The sequence below is a fragment of the Cinclus cinclus genome, chromosome 18 (genome assembly GCF_963662255.1).
Source record: "Cinclus cinclus chromosome 18, bCinCin1.1, whole genome shotgun sequence".
In the NCBI taxonomy this organism is placed as follows: domain Eukaryota; kingdom Metazoa; phylum Chordata; class Aves; order Passeriformes; family Cinclidae; genus Cinclus; species Cinclus cinclus.
Window position 1 is genome coordinate 1,942,673 of NC_085063.1, and position 25,187 is coordinate 1,967,859.

The window sequence follows — 25,187 nt, forward strand, 5'->3', positions numbered from 1 at the left end:
ACTTTAAACTGGGCTTTTACTTAATCTCTGTCTTAAAAAAAGAAAACAAAACAAAACAACAACAACAAAAAAATAAGGCTGTGACACCTTTCATTAGGCTCATTGTTACAGCTTCCTCCCCCTCAAGCAAAGGTGTAAGAAATAACAAGGTTACCAGCAGAAAAAGAGGACTCAGTGTTCCCGAACTCCAGCATCCACAAAGCAGCCCCAGAACCAAAAGAACTGAGAACAGCCTGCACACAGGGCATCTGCATCCTCTTAGCTGGGCAAAGCTTGCACAGAAGCACACTTATTAAGGTAAAGCCTGACTTACAGGTTGACATTCCTTTAGGACTGACATTTATTCTGTACCATTACGAACACTACTACAAGCCACCATTCAGCATTAATGATGAAGCTTAACCAGGAAAGAGATTGTCTTGCCAATCACAATTTAAAATCAATCACTTAATAAAATAAAAGCTAAGTGGAGAAAGAAGTCTGAACGACAATGCCAGCTCTTAAGTGATTTGAAGTTAATTTTTTGAGGTAACAAAACAAAATAATGAAGCCAGTTTCATCTGCAGAAGAAAAATGAACTTTACCAGGCTTAGACCTCTTTTTCTTTTTTTTCTTTTTCTTTGACTTGGATCTTCCACAGTCTTTGGATTTTTTTTCCTTCTTCTTCTCATGTCCTTTAACAGCTGAAATTAGACAAAATTCCAAATTAGTTAAAAAACACAAACACTTGTTCTACTTCATAATTTTCTTAAAAGCCTCTGCAGTTTCTTTGGACAATCAAGGCCTGTTCACAGAAAAACCAAACAAAAAAGCCAAACAAAAAAACAAAACAAAACCAAACAAAATCAACCACGAAAAACATGAAGAAAACTTATTTTTAAGAACTCCCCAGCTTTCGATTGGAAACCAACTAAAGTCCAAATTTGACTGTCCCATAACAAAATATGAGTATCATGTGGGAGAAATCAAACATACAGCAGTGCCCATTTATTATTGACATACTTCAGAGATCATAAAAAAGACAGATTTGTTACACCCCCTTTCTGAACTATTATGACTGGACATTTCACTAGCACTGTGCAAGAACAAAACCCCAATATGCCAAACTTCAGTTCAGTTCCCTACTCAAATATTTAATTGATATAGAAAATGGAGTAAATTATTCAGCTGCCCTTAACTACTGTTCACTCAGCATCTGTTCTCCATTCTGTTTTTATGGAATTAAAAACATGCCATAATTTTGGAATGACTGACAGCTGTCAGTCAAATATATCCTCAAAGCATGATTCCAGAGCATGCAGCACTCACTAAAACCCTGTTGCAAGGTCACAATCACAAATCCCTGCTTTCCAGACCCCAGTGTTCAGTTACATCCTGTCTTTCAGATTTAGGTCTCGGCAGCAGAATTTTTAGATACTTATGCAGTTCCTTCAGTAAATTACCCTGACTCAGTTAGAGATGCAATCAACACCTATTATGGAAGGATCCCTTGTATCTCAAAAGGGCTCTGCTCTCAGAGTGCTTGGCTGATTGAGCCACTCACCATCCCATTCAGAAACCTATTCCAATGTCGGATGACAGAGATCTGAAAAAGCACTTGAAGGCACTCTATACTGTAAGAAATCTTCATTTGCACAAACCATTTGAGAACCTTAGGTTGTCTGTAAGCATTTATGAATCAAACCAGCAATACCAGCATATTATGTCAACCTCTTTCATACATGCTGACAGTAAACTCCCCAATTCAGTGGCTGCATATTTATGGCATGAACAGTTCACTGAGAAGCTGCAAACTGCAGTCATGTTTAATCAGCTCTGGTAAGCATGCAGGAGACATGCTCACTGATTTGTCCTCAGGAGACTCTAGCTCTGCGCCTCCCCAGCCCTCTCAGCCAAAGATTTTCTGCTACTTTGCCACTTCTGTGTCCCTCTTAGCATGAGGCTAGCAAAGGTACCTCAGTCTGCTCACCCACATGGCCACACCAGTCACCTGGCCTTCAAAGGCAGCAGAAGTGGCAGCACAAAAGTCACCTTCTTCCACCTCTCCATGGGTGCTGAGGGGCGTTAAAAAAATTCCCTCCAATAAACAGGAAAAAATAAGGGCTCATATTTAAGTGTCAAACACAGTGCTTTCAACTTCCTTCTTACTTTCTCCTCTGTCCTTATCTCCTGTTCTCCCAATGGTCAGGATCCACTTAGTACCATTCCCTTCTCTCTGCTCACAGGGACGCAAAGAAGCTCTACCTTCTTCCAGAAGGGCAAAAAGAATAATTGAGCTCAACAGAGGTAGGAAAATTTTGCTTCTATTCATTTGAAAACTGAAATTAACATGATCAGATTGCTGGATTTGTTTGAAGATATCCAAGGGCATAAGGAAAGCTTCCTCAACCACTACCAACATATCAAGATAAATATGAAAGAAATCATTACTTTATCCACTTTGTCCCCTTAAGCTTTCACACGTGTCCTAAAAACAGAAAAACATCCAAGTATTTGCAAATTTCTGTGTGCAGCTATCTTCTGAAATGCACAACACACAGTTAGTGCATGTTTCCCTGAAAAAACAAACTTCAAAGAACAAGTATTTAAGTATTATACCAGAGTCTTCAAAAAAACATGTACTGAACAATCTTGTTGTCTAAAGCTTTTTCTTATAAGTGCTCTGAACTGTAATGAATTTTCACTGAAATAAGACCAGACAGAGACTTGTCTAGGTTAGGAGCATCCTCATAAGATTCACATGATTAAACAAAGATAAAAACATAATCCTAAAGATTAAGCACAGAACAACTACATTTTTAAATGCTTTGGGTTTGTTTTTGAAAAAACAAAGGATTTCAACTTCCTTGAATGGCAGAGACTCATAAGAACTGGGATGAGTGCTCACCATCACACCACCACTGTGAAAGTTCATTATAATCTCTTAATACCATACTTGCACATAGGACATGTCCCACTGAGTGAGAAACAGTGAGGAGATACTGATGGATCTCATTCAGACCTTCTCACAAGGAAGGGCAGTGAGGGATGCCCAAGAACAAACAAGATGCTAAGTACTGTCTGCCTGCTATGATCATCAGAACAACACAGAGACAGGCAGCTAAGGAGGTGATCTCCAGGACACAAACCACCTGTCAGAGATAAAATAGTCTAACCTCACATTTTATTTGTGTTTTTCTGATCACTGTGACTCAAAGTTCTTACCAACGTCTGAAGGAGAGTGGTAATGTAGTAATCTAGAAGTATGGTGGAAATTATTTATATATTATTTATATACACACAAAATTTTAAATATATGTATTGCTTCTATGAACACGTGTGTGTATGCATACATCCCCCCATCCCATTTGGCTGTTATCCACCTATACTACTACTACTACCACTAGATTTCAGTACAAATAAAGTTTACACAACACTTATTTTGAACAGTCAAAATTGTGAAGTTCTTCAGAGATGTCTAGTAGTAATTGCTGACTACCTGAAGTGGTCAAATGCTACTAAAAAAAAAAAAAAAAAAACATAAAAAAACAACCCTACAAAATAAACCACCCTAGGTCATTGTGCCTCATGCTCACCCAATCCCCCTCTTAACTTTAGGTATCTCAGTACGTACAACATTACTTAAAATATTCAATGATTTGGACAGCCAGGAGTTTAACAGAATTAAGACCTACGACCTTTTCAAGACCTTTAATATTTTAGTACTTTTTACATCTTATATATATTACAACTGACCGGGAAGAATAAACCCCAGCGCAGACAGCATGAACACATACAAAACAACAGTGAAAAAACACTGCTTACATTTTATGCTGTATATTCACACAAAATTACTCTCACTAAATGAAGGTACACAGAACATTATCAGTTCCTTCCAATGTCTGAAACTTTCCCAAGCCTTTTCCATGTTTAACCTTCCACGTTAAACCAAAAGCCGTACCATGTTGAACTCTTTCCCGAGGCCTCCGCAGCGCTCTTGCTATGTGGTTCCTGGTTTGGTCTCTAATAGAATGTCGGTGACTATTTAACACACTTACAGGAGTTGAAGTTCTTCTCCTTTCTACTTTTTCATCTCTATATGGGGTACTCCTGAGGGCTATGTGTGGAGGAGCATCTACAAAGAGAACAAAGACGAAGTCCAAGCTTTAAATACTTTCCAAAGTCAATCTATTTCAGCAGCAGCAGCTCTGGCAGTCCATGTGGAATTTTTCTGATCAGACATTGCTCAACTCAGTCCTAGCCCTGACTAAAAGGCTAAATCCTCCAATGCTTTTGTTGGATTTCTTTCAAAAAGCAACAGGGGATGTCCATGCATTCCCTGAAGTTCTAGTCTCCCAGAAAAACCTGTGACTTTGAGAAAAGATGAAAAGAGAAAAAGTTCAGTTTGGCAGACATATGGGTTGGGTAATTCTTACTAGTTTCTCCAAGTGAAAAAGTGCCCAGCTGGTTTAATTAAAGGAACCACAGCCAGTTCTCAAAAGTGTGCTTTGTAACACACACAGAACAGTTTTTAAATACATACCACTGAAACAACAGTGGTTTCAATCAAGAGCGAGATGCAAGAATTTAGAAAATTCAAAAAAACTGTAAGATGCAGATACGGCTTCACCTGAGATTCTGTTTTTTATTTAAGTCAAACAGTCTCATCCTCTTAATTGCAAGTAACAACTCCTACTGAAAGACTCCCAGAAAGAAAGACAGAAAAGCAGTGAAGGTGATAAAAGCTAAAGCTGCATGGCAGGAAGGACAGCAGACCAAACACAACCAGTACATTGCCATTTTGGAGTACTGCATCATGTATCTTGGCCAATGAGACCCAGTAGCCAAGGTGACAGATTGCTGACATTTATCAAAAATGTCCAGTTCTATCACCATACTCATCTCAACAGCTCGGAGTATAAGAAAGGCAACTTCCTTCTAGTCTGAAGATTAACATGCCACACTTAAGACACCTTTAAGAAAAGGTGTTTAAAAAAAAAACAAACCTGTGAGCAGAACCTGAGAGCAACTGAAAAGGGAAGGGACGGAGTCCCAGAGAGCACTTAGGAGAAGAAACTGGATCAAGCACCCCACCCTGATCAACATTTCAAGCTGAAGAAATAACAAGGCACATTAAGACTTGTCATTGTAGAGCTTTCAGAATCACACGGATCTCTTCAGGCAAAAGAAACTCCAAGATGCCAAAACCTGATGACATTTTTCCCTAGTTCTCTCTCTAGGAAGTTTGAACTTCAAGGAAAAAAAAAATCCAAACAAGAAAGAAAAGCCACTTGAAACTATCTCCACAACCAAAATTTATCTTCTAGTCACCTGTCCATGTACTCTACAGCAGCCACAAAAGACAGAAATAGAACTATAACCCACTTACCACACAAGACTCTCTAGAAGATGGATTTTGTCCAGACAGGCAACTCACTGCTGCCTTTCACTAGGGGCTTATTTCCCTCAAGAAAGCACAAGGTTTTGTCCACAAAGAATTACTAAACCAGAAGATTATCCTTGATAAAACACCTCATTATATGTCTGACCTTCCATTTGCAATGTGAGTTCTCTTGAAGGAGTAAGTGCAAGAGGTTTAGTGGTAATTTTTTGGTTGGTTGTGTTCGGTGCTGTCTTTATTTACTTGTTTGTTTTTAAGTCAGGTCTGTTTTGAGTCCTCTGCGGACTTCCATGACTAGGGGTCAAGATATCATCAGTTCAGATGACAAAAACAGAAGAAAACTTTTTCCCATGGTACACAGTAGCTGAGAAATAAGATTCAGGTACTACACAATCTCTCTGGGAACACCAGTACCCTAAGAAAATTTATGAAATGCAAATAGTATATTTCAGTACAGGGTGAAAAGTCACACAGACCATCTTTTCTGCAGCTTTCCTGATTGTCTACCACTCTGCAGCAACTTTCCAAAATATTTACACAACACCACGTCAGCGAAATTAAAAGTTACAAAACAAAAAGCCATACAAACGTGACAGCCTTCATAAGTACGTAACTTCTCCCAACAGCTCAACTCAGTTGTCATGAATTAACATTTAATTAACATTTAACACCAAAGCCAACCTGACCCTACCAGTCTGCAATAGCATAAGGCCTCTTAGCTTCCTTCCTGGGGGCTGACATAGGGGCACACAAGCTCTTGGTGAAGCAAAACTGCATTTTGTGTCCACTGGATTTTTATAGCTTTGTGAGACTTAGCTGCAAGGAGATGTTTGCCAAGAATACCTCCTGTCTTCTATGACACACAAGTTAATATATTTCTGTAATATTTCTCAGCTAACCGTAGCATCGCCCTGGGGGAGGAGGTCAAAGTACTCTATCATACATTGGAAGCTTTTTTTTTTTTTTTCCCCCTCCAGTAACTTACACAAACATGCTAGGTTTTGAAATATCTCTGTTCCACTGACAGGAAAGTTTAGAGGGTTTCTAAGATCTCTGAGCACTCTGAAATATATTTTAGAAGTTGTGATTAAATTCGAGATGATGAGATTAAAAACCTGGAAACTGATCCTCAACTTTTCGGACAGCAAATATTAAAACTGATGCCATGGAGATGCAAACTTACAAGCCTTCCACACTAAAGTGTCTTTTTTTCCTCTTCAACTGGAAGTATAACTTAGGTCAGTTTATAAAATCATTCCCTAAAGAACAAAGAACAATTATTCATAACAACCACAACCAAGACCTTATATTTAGGCATGTGGCTTTAAATCTTGCACATTCCTCACATTTGGATTTTCTGCATTAGTACAACCTGCAGAGTGTGCCACCTGCTTCCATCCTCTGGTCTCCCCAAGCCAACTTAACTCTCCTGAAGATTTCCTACTCCTCTGCCTCCACGCAGTCACAGGATGACTGGGTTGAGAGGCTGCAGCAGGACCACACCTATAGAGATTCCTATGAGGAATACACAGGGGACCCCTATGTGTTTCCTAAATCTGCTTGTGCAGGCCCCATGAAGACACAAACCTGTGTCCTACCTCAGGGAAATGACAAAAGGCATGAAAAGCCTCCTGACACTCTGGGCAATGGCACTTTCATTGTCCTTGAACAGCATCGTTGTGATTAAACAGAGCAAACTGATTTCCAGCTCAGATGATACTGAATACCACTATAGGAACAGCAGGTATGTTCACAAGATACTGGAGATGAACAGGATTGCTGATTAACTGCCTCCAGCCTTCTTCCACGGAGTTCTTTCAGGCCTCTCTCTCCTAAGCCTGGAAGAAGTATCCACTGTCATAAGAAGAGCTGACCCAGAAGCTATGAAGGATCTTAGAAACTAACATACAGACCTGAGATGTAAAATTCCCTCAACAATGCAAAAGCCACACAGATAGAGCTTCCGAGAACTTACTGCTAAGCACATCAAGGTTCAGTGACAGACAAGGAAGTAGCTTTCTCTCCCCTGGATCCCTGATGTAGGACCCCAGGTAAGAAGGTAACTCAGCATTTCACAGGAAGCAGAGACTGCATTCCCAAGTATGAGTCAAAGTTACCATCCACAGCTATGATATCACTTGTTAAGAACTTCCAGTGGCATTTTCAAGAACTGAAAGACCATGTTTCATCTTGACTTGCAGCCATCCCTAGAAACCAAATGCAGCATTGTCATGATAAGCCAAATACAATTGGCAATTCTGCAAACACAGGGGGTGTTTATGTAGATCTTCCCCTGCTGCAAGGTTAAAAAAAAACAAAACACATTTGTAGACCACTATGCACATTCCATAGCAGAGGCATCAGTCAGTCAGAATCAAGAGAAAACAGGAAAACTTCCTAAAGGAATAACCTGACAACCACTACACAACCAGCCAGAGGTTAGCCTGTGAACAGCTGCTAATGACTACCACAGGCCCCAGATGTTTTAAGATGTCAAAACAAGTTTGCCAACCCCACCCATAAACAATTCAGCTCTCATGAGTAACACAAGTAAAGACAAAACACCTATTTTGTCTACATGCATTCATGTAAAGAATTCATGCGTGAAGTCATTTATACACTAACAGGACATATAGTAGTTAACTTTGGTAGGCAGAATTTTCTAAAAGTGAGGTTATGTAAAAAAAATTAAACCGACTGACAAAATATTTTTTCCCCTCTTTAAGTGCTTCATATGAACTCTACAGCAGGGACAGATTTTTTTACAGTATCCAAACTATAAATTGCAGGCCTGTTTCTTTGCTTTCTTCCTCATGACAAGGAACACAGGAGAGCCAAGAGTGGTAGCAAATCACCAGACTGAGGCTACTGTTCTACATCCAGACCCCAAATCAAAGCCTAATACTGTACAGTGAAGTCCCAAAACCACTGAGAAGAGCTAAACTACGTCCTAGGAGTCAATGGGTACCAACTCATGAGCTTGCTGTCAGTACAGTTGTGCAGACAGCAGTACTAAGTAGTTATTAGGAGCATTAAGAGCACTGCAATCACCTCAGATGGAACTTCCATGTAACTCCTGTTTGCTCTTGAGGTTACTGGTACCTACAGATAAAATTGTTTACAGTCTCTGTAGGGCACAAATCACAGTATGGGATTATGTACTTCAACAGTAAACTAAGGGGTTCTGCAGCAAAAGAGAAGGGGCCACAAAGATAAAAGCCTGTCTTAAGGTCAATGCATATGGGTACACAATCCAGGTCTACTATGTTCTTTCATTACAGTTATCAGTAAGTAACTAACAGACAAATTTTCACAGATGCTGTACCACATTTAATTTCCAAGTAATAATTCTAATAGAGCATCTCTATTTGAAGTAGCACAAAATCTAAGCAACTCTTTCATCTGAGACCAACACTGAAGTCATCTGCAGCCCAGACTCAAAAAGCCTCTTTAAGGCTTATGCATCCACACATTTGTGCAGATCTCTACTTTCCTGACACAGGCTGCAGGTGGTTCTGCAATGCAGCTGCTGAGGTCTAATGTAACCTGAGAGCTGAGGGCAGGTATACCTGAATCTCCTATAGCCCAGGGGAACACATCAACTGCCTTCTTCTATGAAAGGAAAATTCTTTCCTGAGGCCAGAAGCAGCAACAACTCAAGGAGGTAAGTATGGCAGTATGCACTTAGGGGAAGATCAGCTTCATCATGATCTCATACTACTTCCTGATAAATTTAAGAAACGTATTGCCTAAACACATCCACTAGCTATGAAGTCCTAGTCATTCTGTTCAGGCATATTCTGTAAGGCGCATGTAAAATACAAGCTGCAGGCAATGGCAGCTCCTTACTCTCTGTTCAGAGCAACTACAGAATTCAGAGACCTGTCAAGTGGGCCACTGCAAAGGTAAGATCCTTCTTTGGAAAAAGGGGGAAACAGTTCAAAAGTTCAAATCACTCCCACATTAACTTTTCCAGCTCACTCAAGCTTTGATTTTGATGCCAAGTAGCACGATTTATATATCAGAAATTGTAATTTCAGAGTCTCCACTTCAGTGCAAAGCAACTACATTTAAATTGTTTTTTCCCAAATCCCACAACATGGTCACTGAAGACCACTTACATCCATCTTTTCTACATGTTAAAATTTTAAGCACTGCAAAGGAAAGGTCTTCCTACTGTTCTGAATATTGTGTATTTTCCTACAACTTTAGAAGCAGTATTTTCACTTTAAATCCAGCACCAGACAACCCTCACCATTTATTTTATGTGTAGCAGAAAGAGTAAGGAGTCCAAGAAGTCTAAAATAAAATTTGTGAGGGAAGTGTGACAAAGCTCCTAAAGCAAGAGCATCTTCAAGTTTATGGAATAACAAAAATTGCTGCAAGTTTTATCTGCTAGAAATTGCCACCATTTCTTAAGCACTAAAATCTACCTAATACAGTGAAGTACAAGAAAAGGACACCTGTACCAAAACATGCTCTTTCCAAACAGGAGAATTTTTGCTCACAAAAGGATTGCTAAGATGAAAAGTATACCCACCACATACCAGACTAAATTATCAATTCAAAAGCTTTAACTCTAAGCAGTATGTCCTGAAAAGCCTTTGGAAAACATGCCCTAAGTGTTCAGTAGACAGAAAGTCTTGCCTAGATGACTGGATTTCTGTACATGCTGTTAAGATAGAAGAACAGAACTTCAAATACTACAGTAAGAGCTGACTAACCTCATTAACTCTGCTTTCAACTGTGTAGCACCCAACAAAAATTAGGGAAATCAAGAACACACTGAGTTAGAAAAAATGGCTTAGTATCAGACATATAACTAACATATAATGACACTGCTTTTCCTCATCAAGAAGAAATGTACCATAGCTCCACAACAGCAGTGAAACTTTTTCAACTGTGAAAATGACTTAAGAACTTTACAGCCCCTCCCTTCCACCTTGATGCCATGTTCAGCAGCTGTGAGCACACCCCAGGTACTCTGCAGAGAGCCACTGTGAAGCACATCATGGAAATCATCCAAGTGCAAAGTATCCATCCACAAATGGGGAATTAGAGGGGTGGGGGCTTAAAAATAAGCAAATACAGTTACATCTCACTCCACAAGGAATTACCTACCAGTGATGATGGTGCATCTGACTGTAGGCATTTGGAAGAAAGGATAAATGGAGGGGTCAAGATCTTGAGTCACTAGTCAGTGTATTCAAGACAATCACAACAAAACAACTTCTCAAATCAAAGTAATTACACAGTTTGAAAGAGCCAAATAGAAGTCTGGTTACTGAAATGCCCATGACATCAAAGCCTGTTTTGATCACTTTGCAGCTGTCAGCAGCCAGTCCTCACACCATGCTTATCTCAGGTATATTCCCCCAGGCAACACTTGGGTTCAATTAAGCTGCATACAGAGTACAATACATACAAATCATTACAGCCTAATGCATTTAAAGAGAACTCTTTCCCTATGTAATCCAAGCTTATGCCTTTGCATTATTTAAAGATACAGAAGTATTTGGGGTTCACATGCAGTAACTATGTGAAGTCAAATTTATCTTGTTAGGAACAAGTAGTATCACCTCAAATGAAAAGTCATTTTCTGGACTCTTTAGGAAAAGCAGCCATGAAGCGAAGTAAGGATATATCCTGTTGTAGTGAGCTGGAACTCTGTAAGCAACTTGCAAAACTTTTCAATTCTTAAAGTATTAATGCAAGATCAACTACAAAGACAAAAGGCATCAGGGAATTCAGCAAGGAGAAAGATGGATTTTATAAAAAAAGGCTCAGTGGAAAGATAGACATGACTAGTTTTACAGACTTGCAGTACACAGACATCAGTCCACAAGAGCCAAGTCTGGACAGGTTATCAACAACCACTGCAGTTCACACTAGACCTAGATTGCTATCATGCCAGGCAGAAAGCACTTCAGAGAATGAGGGTGAAACAGAAGTGAATTTGATTTTGACTGCAAAGCAGTCAAAACTTCCTTTTTTTTTTTTTTGGCTAGTCACTAAGTTTTTATTCCTTTCCATTGACCATCTGTTGTGTGAAGATCTTTTTCAAGTACAGCTGAAACAACTGCATTTGTTAAATACTAGGATTTTTCATCCTACAGAACAGTAAATACTGCAGAAACTGGTACTGGATTTCCAGCCAGGTATATACTTGAAGGCGGTAAAGTACAGATAAATAAAGTCAAAACCTAAAGACAAGGAAGAAATAGGAGAGAACTGGAGGTACTCAAACTGTTCCCTAATACAGAAAAGGACAGAAGTCTCCAACCAATACTAATTGTAAGCCAGGAGGAAAAAAGAATCAAGACAGAAACTCAGGGAACTGTGGTTTTTAAAAGGGAACAGAGGCTTAATACACAAGTGAGCTTCTACAGAAAAATAAGAGAAGCTGCATAGTGGGATCTTTACCAGAACATGATCTTGAATTCTAGAAGAAGGAACATCTTCATATCTTTCTACAACATGATGTATACACATATTAAGCTTCTTCTCCACAAAGAAACATGCTAAGACACAGCCCTAAAAGAGACTCCTTCAGTCCAAAAGAAAATTGATTTGTGATATTTTCTGCCTGTCCTGCCTGCTGCTGTTTAAAAAAAGAAAGATCAGCACCATACTTACACAGTGAACCAGCTGTGGTCCGTCCTCTTTTTGACCTTTCTTGATTAGCTTTTTCAGAAGCCAAAGAAGCTCTGGTTTGAATATTTCTTTTTACAGGGTTCTGCTGTGATTCTGCAGCCTTCTCCACTCCATGAAAGTATTTCATGTGATAATGCAATAACTTGGCTTTGCGGAAGGATTTTGAACAGTCCAAGAACTTGCATCTAAACTTGTGATCTTGGTCAACAGTTGCAGCTTTTTTTGATGCAAGAAAATCTGTTGTCCTACAAGGTTTTATTACTGTAAGAACAAAACAGATAAATTGCCCCATGCATATGCTGAATTTACCAAATGGTTTCCTAAACTTAAACAGCAAAAAAGAAGTTAAGTAAGCATGCATTCACACGTATTAACTATGAAATGCTAAAAATAAAATATTAATGCCTTATCTGCCTTTAAGATCAATAACTTTAAAGAGAGAAGTCTACCCTACACTGCTCACAATAACTGCTTTTATGAATAAGTTACAGTATTTTGCTTCCCTGAGTCCTTGCCCAACACCTGACATCACTTTATATGTGTAGCGCTCCTGAAGACAGAAGACTGAATCACACAAAGATTACATCCCTAAGTCTAAACACTAAAGATTATTTTTCACAACTACTCACACCTTTAGTGGAACAAGAAAAGAGTTCTGCTTCTCCGCTTACAGTTATTTTGCTACCTGCTTTCTGGGTGCACAGTCCCACCACCAAAGCCCAGCTACTTCCAAAGACAAGAGAAGCAGTACTTCAGAACATTTTTATAGCAAAACTGGAATTTATTTCAATTTTTAAGCAGCAATGAAAAACAAAACTGCTTGCATCTGTTACAAAATGTTCCTTATGAGCTATACTTAGTTTCTCAAAAAAGCAAGGAAAGTCTAAAGATCTAAATGTAAGAACATTTTAATGCACCTATTCCATAGAGCACTGCTGCGCAACCCAGGGCTGTACCTATCATGAATTTCAGAAACTTTTCGTTCATGTTTTTGCTAAGAAACATACAAAAGAAACATGCTGAATTAAATCAAATTACTGTCACCAGTATCTGTACTCAGTACAACACATGAGAAGTAAAACTGAGGAAGCAGATCTAAATAGATTAAATAGATCTAGGCAATTATCCATCACTAATACACACACAGCATGAAAAAATCCTTCCCCAGCTAGATGACAATGGAAATGAGGCATCATAAAAAAACAAAAACAAAACAAAAAAACCACACAAAAACCCCCAAAACACAAAAAAAAACCAAACAAAAAACCCCCCAAAAAACAAACAAACACACACCACAAAAAAACCTCCCTCCAAAACACAATTTTCCAATTTGTTTTCAACAACTTTCATGATTAAGACAGAAGCGTTTAACTGCAAGACCCAAACCTAGCAATAGTGACTAAAGCTGAAGGGATGCAGCTTATGAAAGTTAAGATACTGTATTAGATGTAGCTGTAAGCAAGGGACAAAAGTACCCAGAAACATTATGAACAAGAATAAGATTTCCTGTAAGTGCAGTAATGCTTTGAACAAGAGGAGTGTTAAAGGCAGTGTCAACATGATCCTGGAGTAAAAACACATACAGCTTGTTTCCAAGTTTTTAGCATGCAGTATCAGAAATGGTGTTACTGAGCAGCAGACTTAAAGGGTGTCACAGTGCAAAGAAGCATCCTAGACAGCTATATGTGAGGCCCACCCAGCCTTAAGTACTGTGTACAAACAAATCTTTAACATGGAGAAAACACAACTAATTGTACCCTGATGCATAGGGAAAAATTAAGTCATATGTAACACCAAGCTGGTTAAAAGAAAGAATATGCAGTGAGATTGGAGAAGGAAATAGTACAAAGAAAGACACTAGTTTTGGGTGTTTCACAGTGTAATGACCAGAAGGAAGACATTGTGGCACAGCCACGTTAAGAACATGCTGACAGGAACATCAATAAGACTGCAGCAAAGCCAGACTCACACTTGCAGAATGACGAAGTTTGTCAATACCAAAATTAAAATATACTGCAGACCATCAAAAGCTGCTTTCAGGAAGAACAAAGAAGTATTGCAGGAAGGCTCAGTGCAATGGCCTGTGGGTTTAGTGAAAGCAAACACAGAAAGATTCTCTTGACTGTGAAGGAAAAAAAACCCAGCATTTGGGACTACAGATACTGAGAACTTATTACTATTCAATAACCAACACGAAGCTGAAAAACAACTGCAGCAGAGGGAGTAATGGCATCCAAAGACTTCACAAAACATTGCAAAGATGGCAAGGGAAACTATTACACCACCACACAACTGTCAGGATGAGGCCCTGCATCAAAACTCAGAGCATTTCCCCTCCAATGAGCTGGACAAATTCTGGAGAAGACACAGGGAATGGCTTCTAACTGATCAGCTGCAAGTTAGACAAGACTGCATTAGCTCGCGTTAGAAATAGGGATAACAAAGACATGGAACAAAGGGAAAAGAATCAGACAAAAAAAACTTACTGCAATGTGCAAAAACAATATATTCAGAGTAATAAAAACACAGACATTCCCACAAAATTTGAAGCAAAGCTTCAGTCGTTCCCATCGCTTCATTTTCCTACTTTACAAGTAGCACAATAGTACTCCCTGTCACTCAGGCACAGTAGAAAACTGCCAGCCAACTCTGCCACCCAGGGGAGCCTCTAGAGAGCCCTTGCTCCGTGTGCTCTGAAAATGACATCCTGCATCAACACCTAAAGGGGCACCTATCATGCTTACACATAGAATTTTTGTTCACAACACATGGCACTAAAATAGCTTTCTAGAGAAAGTGTATTGTCTTCAGATTTTCAGGCACTTGCCTTTACAAAGGAGCTTGGTGGGTATTTTTTGTGAGTACAGACAAAGTGAATGGTAAATTAACACCTGCTATTTCTCCCATGATTATAATGAAAATTCAAACCCCTCATCTCCTTTTCAGTCATCCATTACAACTCATGGTCAAACATCAGTGTGTCCTTTAAGTTTCACTACATTCCTTCGGTGTTCTAGTCAGCAGCCCTTCCCGTTTCTCACTGGGGTAAATTATCCAAGGGTCAAACTATGACCATGCTCAGCACTAAGTTCACTGTAAAATGCACACTGTGAAGTTTCCAAGTCCACCAGAGGTGTTTTTAGCCCATTGCCAATTCTCTTGTTGACATGACTCCTGCAGGAACAGGGATATTTGGCAGCAGCATGGTACCTTGACTGAAGGTCTGTCATCCTGTGGCATCTCCTGCAACCCCTGGTAAACAATCCAAGAAGCCATTAGTGCACAGAACTCTTCCTATTTCCCTCCCACTTAAAGCTGGCCTTACTGAAGTTTTGAGCTATTGGACCTCCACACACAGTTGCTTGCTAAAATGAGGAGACCTTCACTCTCTATTTCCTGGTCTCCAAAGAAATACTAAGTGGAGATCCAATTATTTCTTCACTTGCTGTTAAATTAAACACATTGAAACTCTCTGAAACTCATGTTCTCTGGTGCATTATCTTCGTGATGGGTCATGGTAAACACGCTTGAGCTGACAGTTTCTACACTGTGCTTTGCACCACTTCACATCATTGGGTCAATGTCCTCACTAATTACTTATTTCATTCTTTAGCTTAATCTTGTGTTGTTTTGCCTGAGCTCACCAAGTGTGTCATCACTTCAGCTCTCAAATTACATTTCTTTCTTTATTTTCAAAAACCCTCTTCCTTTCAGTATCTCAGATGTGAAACAAAAACCATCTTGCTTAATTGCTCTTCTCAAGCTAATTTAGATAGGGACAGCATTCAAGAATTTCCAGTGCATCCAGAATCCACACAAGGAGATGCCCAGTGTATGAAATATACATAAGAGCATGAATAATCACTCATCATTGCATATTTATAAACTTGTGGGGTTTTGAGCTCTAACATTACTTGGCACTGTAAGAACTACTCAAGACAGTATTTCCTACAGCCCTCCACTCACCAGTTTCCCCGTGTGCTGGAGGAATGTAAAGGCTGCACTTTGACATGTAACTGAAACACTGTGACCAGAATGTGGTGCCTCACCATAGGGAGCTTCAAGTGAGCAAAGGAGGATGGACTTACCTACCATATATTGTTAGGCTCAAAAATACAACTTTTATGCTACCTTGATGGGATCAAAGCCTACTGAAGTGAGCTGCAGGAAAAAAAGCAACTCTCTCAAACTGATGAAAAGGTCTTATGCTTCTCCTTAAATGAAACCCAAAGCTAACAGAAAAAAAATTAGAAAAGCAGGCCTAAGTATAAAGCAAATAGAATCCCTGATGTGTGTCTATGCAAATAAGTAAGTAATTTCAAGAGTGCTAGCAAATATGACTACAAACATAAACATGATAGCAGATCTGTGCAAAGCAAAGGCAGCTCACCTTTAAACTAAAAGGAATTTTTAAGAGTAAACTCACATGAACAGCTATGGAATGCTTCTATTTTCAGGTATATGCAGAGCTTTAACTGGCTGCAAAAGTTTGCCAACAGACTGTCACATATTTTTTGGAAAGACAGCTTGATTTAGCTAAATTCTGGTCACCACTTCTGATCCCTTGTCATCAGAGGTGCCAAAAGCCAGCAGGATTTTAATCTTTATGTAATTATTCAGAATTTTGTTGAGACATTTAAAAATGGAACTTCAGTTCTGACAAGCAATGCTATATTGCCCTTTCAGAACACGTTACATTTTAGAACCTCTCAGTCATAGGAAGACTCCAGACTCCAGTCTGCTGTTATAAATGTGTGCAACCACTATGAATCTTGAATCATCTACCAACCAGTGAATAGAAAAACACCCCTTAAAACGAGTGCTAGTGTCCTTAAAAATCCCTGATATACAAACACTATAAAAATCATGTTCTTCCTATATCTCATGCTAGGTAAAAATTTGTAGTAACAGAATGCATTAGTCAACAATGCCAAAATGACACTAACATATCATGAGGAAAATCGATTTTACAGTATTTTCCTACAGGAAGATAATTAGTTCCCACTAAATGACTAATGTTTACAGACAAATAGCAACAGTTAATACTGGCTTACAATACTGCTTTGTTATAAATATGAAAAGTTACCAATTACTAACTTCCATGCTGTACTTCATGGGAATCTCACAGCCAACAGACACACTCCTCTGCCCCATACACCACCTGCTCTCCAACAATATTCTCTGCCCCTTACCAAGCCCTGAATTGCTTTTAAACATGTCAGACTGAGAACATAATGAACACAACTGTCTGACACACAGTTATTCTATCTGGAGCATATCTGTACCCTTGACAATCATCCATAAATGAGTTAATCCAGCTCGCAGTCTCCAACACCAGCTATTTTTAGGACAGCATGACTGGGCTCTGTAACATCTATCCCTCCACAAGAGCAGAAGCCACTGGTGATTTTCAGATCCTACCTAGAGGCACCTGTCACTGTCATGCTGCTACACACACACACCCCACTACCAGGTAAAACACCAAGCCCTTCTGTTCCCCCATCAGGCAGCTCATAAGCACTAGGGTGTACTGCTAGGATCCCACAACCAAGACAGAGCACGAAGATGGGAACACAGATCCACTTTTAACTACAAAGGATTTACCTGGGAGAGCATCTATAAATTTTAAAATCTTCATCTAAAACTGCTCATTAGTAACTTTTTTAATGTTGATTAACTATGGAAATGTACATTTTTGTACTTGGATTTCAGGTGACAGTATTTACTCAAAGACCCTGCATAGCTTTTATCCCCAATCCAAAAAAGTGCTCTACAATAAAAACACCTGCTTGCCACATCTGGATGTCCATTGATTCTGATTTCTAATGTTAACCAAAACAACTTTCAATTAAATAAAATAAAATCCACGCTCAGAAGTGTGGATTTTTATGTACCATCAGTGTTGTACTTCAGGTCAGAATTCAATGTGAGTGAATATTCACAAATTAACTTTAATCTATCTTGCTCAAGTCCTGACAGAAAAGCCAGGAGCAAGAGTGCACAAACTCTATCAGAGCCTTTGGGTAGATGTTAGCCAAGCCCCGTTCCAACAGCTTTGCTGCGTGTATCTAATGCAGCAAGCTCAGGCCACATCCCACACATTCCATTAGTGTGAATGACTCCCTACACACAAATATTACATATTCAGTTGGAATTCTCGTGAGTTGAAACCCAAACTACAAATTTGCTCAGCAACAGCTGAAGGAGACCAACATCAAAAGAACTCAAATTTCTAAATAGCAGAAGACCATTTACACACCAACCTGAGCAAAGGAAAGCTCAGTTCCTTCCTGCAGTGAGGGTACCCATTAGTGGAAATGCAGAGGACATGTCATTTAACAGTTACATCAGTGAGCAAAAGATGATACGTGCAAACAAGAGGGACATTTAAAATAACCAGCAAACACAACATTACTCCAGCAATGCTGAGCAACTCCAAGTATCTCCAAATGCTGTTACACTTCAAATTAAACTTGTTTGATAGAGCATAAACTAGGAAATATGTACTTCAAGTTTCCCCAGTCAGCCGCAGATCCAAAGATTAAAGTTAGAAGAAATAATCACAGGACAGCACCATGTTTTGACAGTCCACTAGCTGCATAGGAATTTTTAATTTGAAAAAAGGCAAGATAACACTCCCAGCTAAGAGAAAATAAGAGTGTATCTATTAAGACGGAAACTGAAATGTTTGAACTATTTCATAAATATGCACTAAAGCCTTCAAGTCTAAACATAAGGATATAAAAACGCACAACTGGGATTCCCAAACAGCAGTAACAGTAATACTGCCACATACTAGCAGCACATTAGGGAGAAAAGAACCTGACCTTTTATGGTGTTAAATTCAATATAATCCAGAATTCCAAACACTGAACGCAAGCATTTGTAAACTTCATCACTCATGCTCAAAGTATTACACCCAGTCATTTAAAAATTATGATTTCCACTATTAAGACTGCTGTCCAACTTGAAAGCGCAAGATTAAAACTGAGTCCACGAGGAATAAAAATATGCATTTTTAACAAAGGGTAAAACTGCAAGAATGCACAATTTTAACACTTGCACAAATACAAAACATCTGGTGTCAGTTGCCTTAAGAAATGCATCAATATTAAATATGAAAAACCTGAACCTGTAGCAGCAGAAGGTTCTTGAGTTCTGACAGGAACAGAGGAAGACTCAGTGTCTTCAGCTTTTTCTTCCTGCAAACCGGCATCTGTACTGAGTGCTGTGCTATGTGATGTATTTCCAGGTGATCCCTGTTCACCAAAACTTTGGTCAGATTCAACAGGAATTTCTAACTGGACTAGAACGAGAAAAAAATTTCCACTGAGTAAAATGCATACAAAAGCATACTGAAGAACACTGGGTGTCAGGGAGGGGGAATTTTCACATTATAATGGAGAAAACTACCCATCCATGCTCTTGACTGCTAGCTTTTGGTCACACAATTTCTGCAACACAACTAACTTGTAGCACCCCTCTAACTTACAGCTGCTTAGAAAGACACAAGCTAACTAACTGTTTAAAGCCCAGAAAAGGACCGATCTCCTCAAACCTACTACAAGAGTTTCCTCCAAAGGGAAAGGCAGTGAAGGACAGGGCAGAAAAGCAAGTGTCAACTCTACCCTGTTTAAGCATAAAAGGATCCCATTTCATGCTTTTAGTGTTCAACAGCAGGATTAAACTGTAAGAACTCTGAGTTCAGAACTTGGGCTGTTACTTCTACAATCTGAAAGTTTTAGAACTTTGAAATTACCTCATTCTCCTCACAATCAGAACCTGCATTCCCTATGAAAGAAAACCAACCAACCAAACCAAACCATTTCCTTAGATATTTTTATAGCCTATGGAGCTCTCCTTTGCTGGAAAAGCTCCCACCACCCAAGGGAAATGCTAAGGTTACTGATACAAATGGAATCAAAAGCCAAAAGCAATCAGGGCAGCAGAGAGACAAACTTTGAGTGAGTTTTCCCTGCATTGCTGATGCAATCAGGTTTTAATGGCAGATATGGAGCCCGCAGGCTAAGCAACTGCAAATATACAGCTTGCAACAACAACATAACCACTTCATCACAAAAACCCAGAGTACGCTGTGAAGGCACTTACCCTTCTCGGATTCTTTTTGGTTAGATATTGCATCTTTCCAAGTCTGAATTTCCGTGGAAGTTGTGACAAGATCTGTATTTAAAATCTCATGGCTAATACTGGATGAGAGTCTTGAAGATCGCCGCCTGATCTGGTCTCTCTCAGCATTATCTGAAGAGCTCTTAGATTTTTCCTGAGCTGGAACAATTGTATTTAATGGTACCATGCAGTTACAGGAGTACAAACAGATCAGAAGCAAACTTCCAAGTCCTTCACTCTCTGTGACCCCTTTGAAAGTGTGCTTTTTAAGGACTGAGGCTAACAGCAAAAGCTAAAAAGCCTGGATATTTAAGCCTCTGTAAAAGCTAACATGATAAGTTTCAACTAAGCATAAAAGTACAGCAAAAGCTCTTTTTTCTTCTACTAACAGATGTGAAGTACAAATACCAATCAATTACCTTACTAGCTTCTGAGAAAAAATATTCCACTGAGTAAAGCGCACACAGAAGCATACTGCAGAGCAGAGGGGGTGTGTATGTCACATTACAGTTGAGCTGGTCTAAACAAGCTGTCCCACAGACGTAAGCAACAGGAGTTAGATGAGACAATTCAGACACACAAACAGCTGTGACTGAGCTGGATAACCTACGCACACTGAAATTTAACTGTGGTATTAAGGACAGGAAAGAGCTTTCTTTGGATCTTCATCTCCTTGGTCATGACACTACTACAGAGAGTATAATTTTTTTTCCTCATCAGCACACTCTAGCTCTTCAGCAATGGCACCCAAAAGATGAAGTAGAAGCTATCTGACTTCAGTCAAATATTTGATTATGAATTTGTTGTTTGTTCTTTGCCTTTTCCCTCTATGGAATTTTCCCCATTGTCATGCTAAGATACCTGTTGACTGGGCCCTGGTAGCAAGGGGGAGGGGAGAGAAGAGGGAAACCCCGTAAGATTCAAACAGCCAGAAGAGCAGACAGAAGGCTCTGGCTTGCCCCATTTCCCCCGCGGAGTTCAGACGAGAAGGATGATCACCACCTCTGTCCCATCACTGCCATCCCAGAGCCGGGAGCCATCCTCACTGCTGTTGGACCCTGCCCTGCTGCCTCCTTGCTTTATCCTGCCACCATCCAGCACTCTGCTGAGCACTGGGAACCACACCGTGAGCGGAGGGCTCTCTCCATCTCTCTCTCCCCCTGGGACAGCGCTGCCATCACCCCCAGCCCTCCTGCAGCTCTGCGGGACCCGCCCGCCCCCAGCACCGGGAACTGCAGCTCAGGGAAAAGGTGCCTGCAGCCAGAAAGGACTGGGACTGAGTTACTGTTCTGTTTGTGGCTAATTTCATAGCTGTTGGTGTTCTTGTTTGTCTTGTTAGATATATTAGTAAAGAACTGTTATTCCTACCCTCATATCTTTGCCTGAGAGCTCACTTAATTTCAAAATCATAAAAATCTGTAGGAAGGAAGGATCACATTTTTCAGTTCAAAGGGAGGCTTCTGCTTTCCTTAGCAAACACCTATCTTTCAAACTAGGACAGAATTGAATATTGAGTAATTCACACAAATATCGAATAATGAATATTTACACAGTATTCAAGTGCCCTTGCTTTAATCCTCTATCTAGTAACTGAAGAATTTCTACAACTTCTAAGGCTTTCATAGCCTTCTGTAGATTGGAGGCAATGTAATCACTACCACGCCTACCTCTGTGAATTTTTGCATGAAGGCTCACGACTTATGCCTCCTGTATCCAAAACAAACTTCCAAGATTTAGGGGGGAATTCTAGCATGATGATGCCACATATGAATGACATATTTGAGAAAAAGCAGATGCTGTATTGCAGTCAATGCACCTATCATAGTTCAAGATTAATACCACTGCCATTTTGTCCCTCCCCCATCCATTAAACTTCAAGAACTTTTACATTTATACACACACATAGTGTGTAGAGCTGAATACCAAGAACTCACGCAAGTTCTTTTCAATCCTGGGACGCTTCAGTGGAACATCACCTCCTTTAGGTATTTTCCGACATCTTAACTCCAGAGTTATGGGCTGCAGTGTCTGAGAACTTGGCTCTACAGATTTAGGTAAAAGAAGAAAAATCAACTGAATACAGAGCTGTGAAACACTTTAACACAAATTCCTAAGCCTCACAATCTAATATACTGGACTTCCATAAACAGAGCTTCATCCAGCTTTCTAAAATCTACACAGTATTCAGCTTGACTACAGGTATGCATTATATTACATGATGGTTACTTGTCTAAATCTCCTCTCTGACCAAACCACCAAGGCTCCAAACTTCAGTATGTTCTTGGCTGTCTTGAACAAAGATGAACTTAAAACTTGTTAAGAGTTTCTAGAGATTTGGACTGTGAAAGAGCAAGATACTTCTTATTCCTTTAGGTAAGTTTAGAAGTGTTTTGGTACATGCCTAAACATTTAAGCTTGGCTACATACCTGTGGGAGGTGTTACTGGTGGTCTGCCACGCTTTCGCTTTGTTTCTTTCACATTTTCCTGTGGACTCTTTACTTTGTCATTCTCAGGCTTCTTCTCAATTTGTGTATCTACTGAATATTCCATATCATTCTCTGATATATTCTCTTTATCTTCTTTTCCATTCTTAGATATATTCTTTTCTGAGATCTTGCCCTTTTCTGAGATGACTATAAATTTTCCCTCTTTATCAGGTTGTTTAACTCGTTTCTCAGCCTTTAATGTCTTTTCATCTTCGTTTTTCTTTGCACTACCTGTTGCTTTCCTCTGCTCTTTAAATTTCTCCCGGTTTTCAGGAGATGACGGAATTTCATTACCTCTTTCCTTAGGCTTAGCATCACCCACAATATTCTAGAATAAAGAGAATGACAGTAAAATCAATTCACTGTAGTCTAAAAGCCACCCCTCCCCTTTGTTTTTAGCAGCCCTGCATCTTTTTCCAATTTTTCAAGTGATAAAAGTACGCGCCCTACTGCAATCCACAGATTAAAACTTAAGAGGCACCCGAACCAGTGAAGGACCTGTGAAATGTGAACAAGACAGGGCAAGAAATCCATTCTTCACCACACACTGACAGAAGAGCTTTGCTGTTCCTTTGTTCCCAGATGCACTCTCCATCCCTACTAGCTTGTGCAGTACTACATAAAACTTACTTGGGATACTGGAGAAAGAGTGGGAGTCAGGAGCACAGGAAACAGCCAACAGCTCAATCATTCAGATGTGCAAACTCTCTTCCTTTCACAGAAGAGTCTCATTCAAAACAGACACACAGTTTGCTTGCACTAATCATTGCTGCTGATATTGCTAGGCAGAGTCATGTAACACAACTGCAAACAGCAAAGTCTTCAGGAACCATGAGATGTTACAACTTAAACATTTAAATTTTAAAACAAAACTTAATATTTTTTACTGTAATTTGTGTTCAGCATAAGAGGACATGAAAATCCTTAACAATCTCCAGCCAGCACACTACTGAGGCAATGTTCAAGTGCCAGGCCATTTCCCCACAGTTCTTACTGGGTAACACCAGCCCAGGAAGAAGATCTTGTATCAACAGCTCCCTGCTACTCCACTTCCTTCCCCTTCTGTGATCAGGCTTTGTCTTACACCACTGGGAAGGGGCAGGGAGGATAATGTATGCTGATTATGTTTTTTTTTCCCCCTTCCAGTGATCCTGCTGCAGGCTGGCCCAGAAGAACAGAAACCTTCTAGCTTTGCACATTAATTAATAATTTGTATTTGATCATATGTCAACACTGCTTTTAGTTCAACTAAGTTCTCTCTTCCTGTTGCCTAACTGAAGCATTAAAAAGCAACCATGCTCCTTCCCCAGGCAGCTCTACATGGCACAAAAATCTTCAACTTTGACTCAGGATCAGGAGGACAGGAAAGGCTAAATACCCCAAACACCTTCTTGAGGAAAGGAAGAGGAACAGGTGATTTGAGCTATATGAAATTCTGAGAATCCACTTAAGACTCAGTATTTCCTGTACTGCACTATATGTGCACTATTCCTGTCTATATGTGGTTTTCATGAACTGGTACCTTTTAACGTATTTTCAGACCACTACCTTAAGAAATAACACTGCTGCACTAAAATGGTCAACATGCAGTCTACTTCACCCTCTGTGATATTATTTCAACCATACTTGGCACAGATGTGATTAAAAAAAAAAAAGTCCGTTTAAAATCGTGAGATCAAACTGCCGTATATTTCTTGAAAACAGACAGGTAAACAGGAAGGAAGTCTTTCACATGTCTGAGCACCCCTTTTACCATCAAGTTTGTAGTCTGTAAATTCCTTAAGGGAGAAGGTTCAGCAGCAACTCAAACATCGGGGAAAAAAAACCAACCAACCATAGCCAAAAAATAACCCAAAAAATCTACCATCTCAAAAGAACAAAAAAAAAAAATAACAAACAAAAAAAAAACCAAAACCACACCAGAAAAAAACAACAACACGGGCAACTGCGTTTCAACACTTCTGATGCTCACAAAACCATCTGATCTGAATCAAGTATGCACCTCTGGAACACTCATAAGCCATGTTAGTCACAATATTCTCAAGCAACTGAATCAAGTAAGTCTGAATTACCTCTTGGTGTTAACTGAACTCTTAGATGCTGTGTGTCCTTGCAAAGGCATATTCACACTGTTACAGGTCATTAGCATTTTACCATCATTGCTCAACATAATCAGCTCCACCCTCTACACAGGGACAGATCAATACTATAATTAAAGAAATTATGACCTGCTTCTGTCGGTCCCTTCAGGAATTGTGTGGTTTGGAGCCCTTTTTTTTTTGTTTTCTTAGCAAGTACTAAGATACAAACCATGTGTACCTTCATGACTCCTAGCTCTCTTCTTGAAAAACAGGAACAAGACACCTCCACTTCCAACATGCTGCTGCACTACGGCTACACCTGTTTTTTCTGAATCTTGAGCACTCCAGTGACCCAAGTATTCTTTTTTTTTTAACTTTACTTCTGGTTGTATAAATAGAGCTCACTAGGAAATTCTCACTTTATGCTTTTCTATGCTAAAGGACAGAAAAAATGTTCT

At 39.6% G+C, this 25,187-nt stretch overlaps 1 protein-coding gene across 1 annotated transcript in view; it reads right to left on the bottom strand.

Annotated features, from left to right (window-relative positions):
• The window catches only part of PHF20 (PHD finger protein 20), a 69,004-nt gene that overhangs the window by 20,560 nt on the left and 23,257 nt on the right, over nucleotides 1–25,187 (bottom strand). The window contains exons 10-16 of the mRNA XM_062505256.1: nucleotides 22,589–22,976; nucleotides 22,096–22,203; nucleotides 20,144–20,320; nucleotides 19,161–19,340; nucleotides 12,017–12,295; nucleotides 3,941–4,114; nucleotides 585–683 (exon numbers count right to left, since the gene is read on the bottom strand). Of these exons, the coding sequence (XP_062361240.1) occupies nucleotides 585–683; nucleotides 3,941–4,114; nucleotides 12,017–12,295; nucleotides 19,161–19,340; nucleotides 20,144–20,320; nucleotides 22,096–22,203; nucleotides 22,589–22,976 (1,405 nt within the window). The remainder of the gene's footprint in view (nucleotides 1–584; nucleotides 684–3,940; nucleotides 4,115–12,016; nucleotides 12,296–19,160; nucleotides 19,341–20,143; nucleotides 20,321–22,095; nucleotides 22,204–22,588; nucleotides 22,977–25,187) is intronic.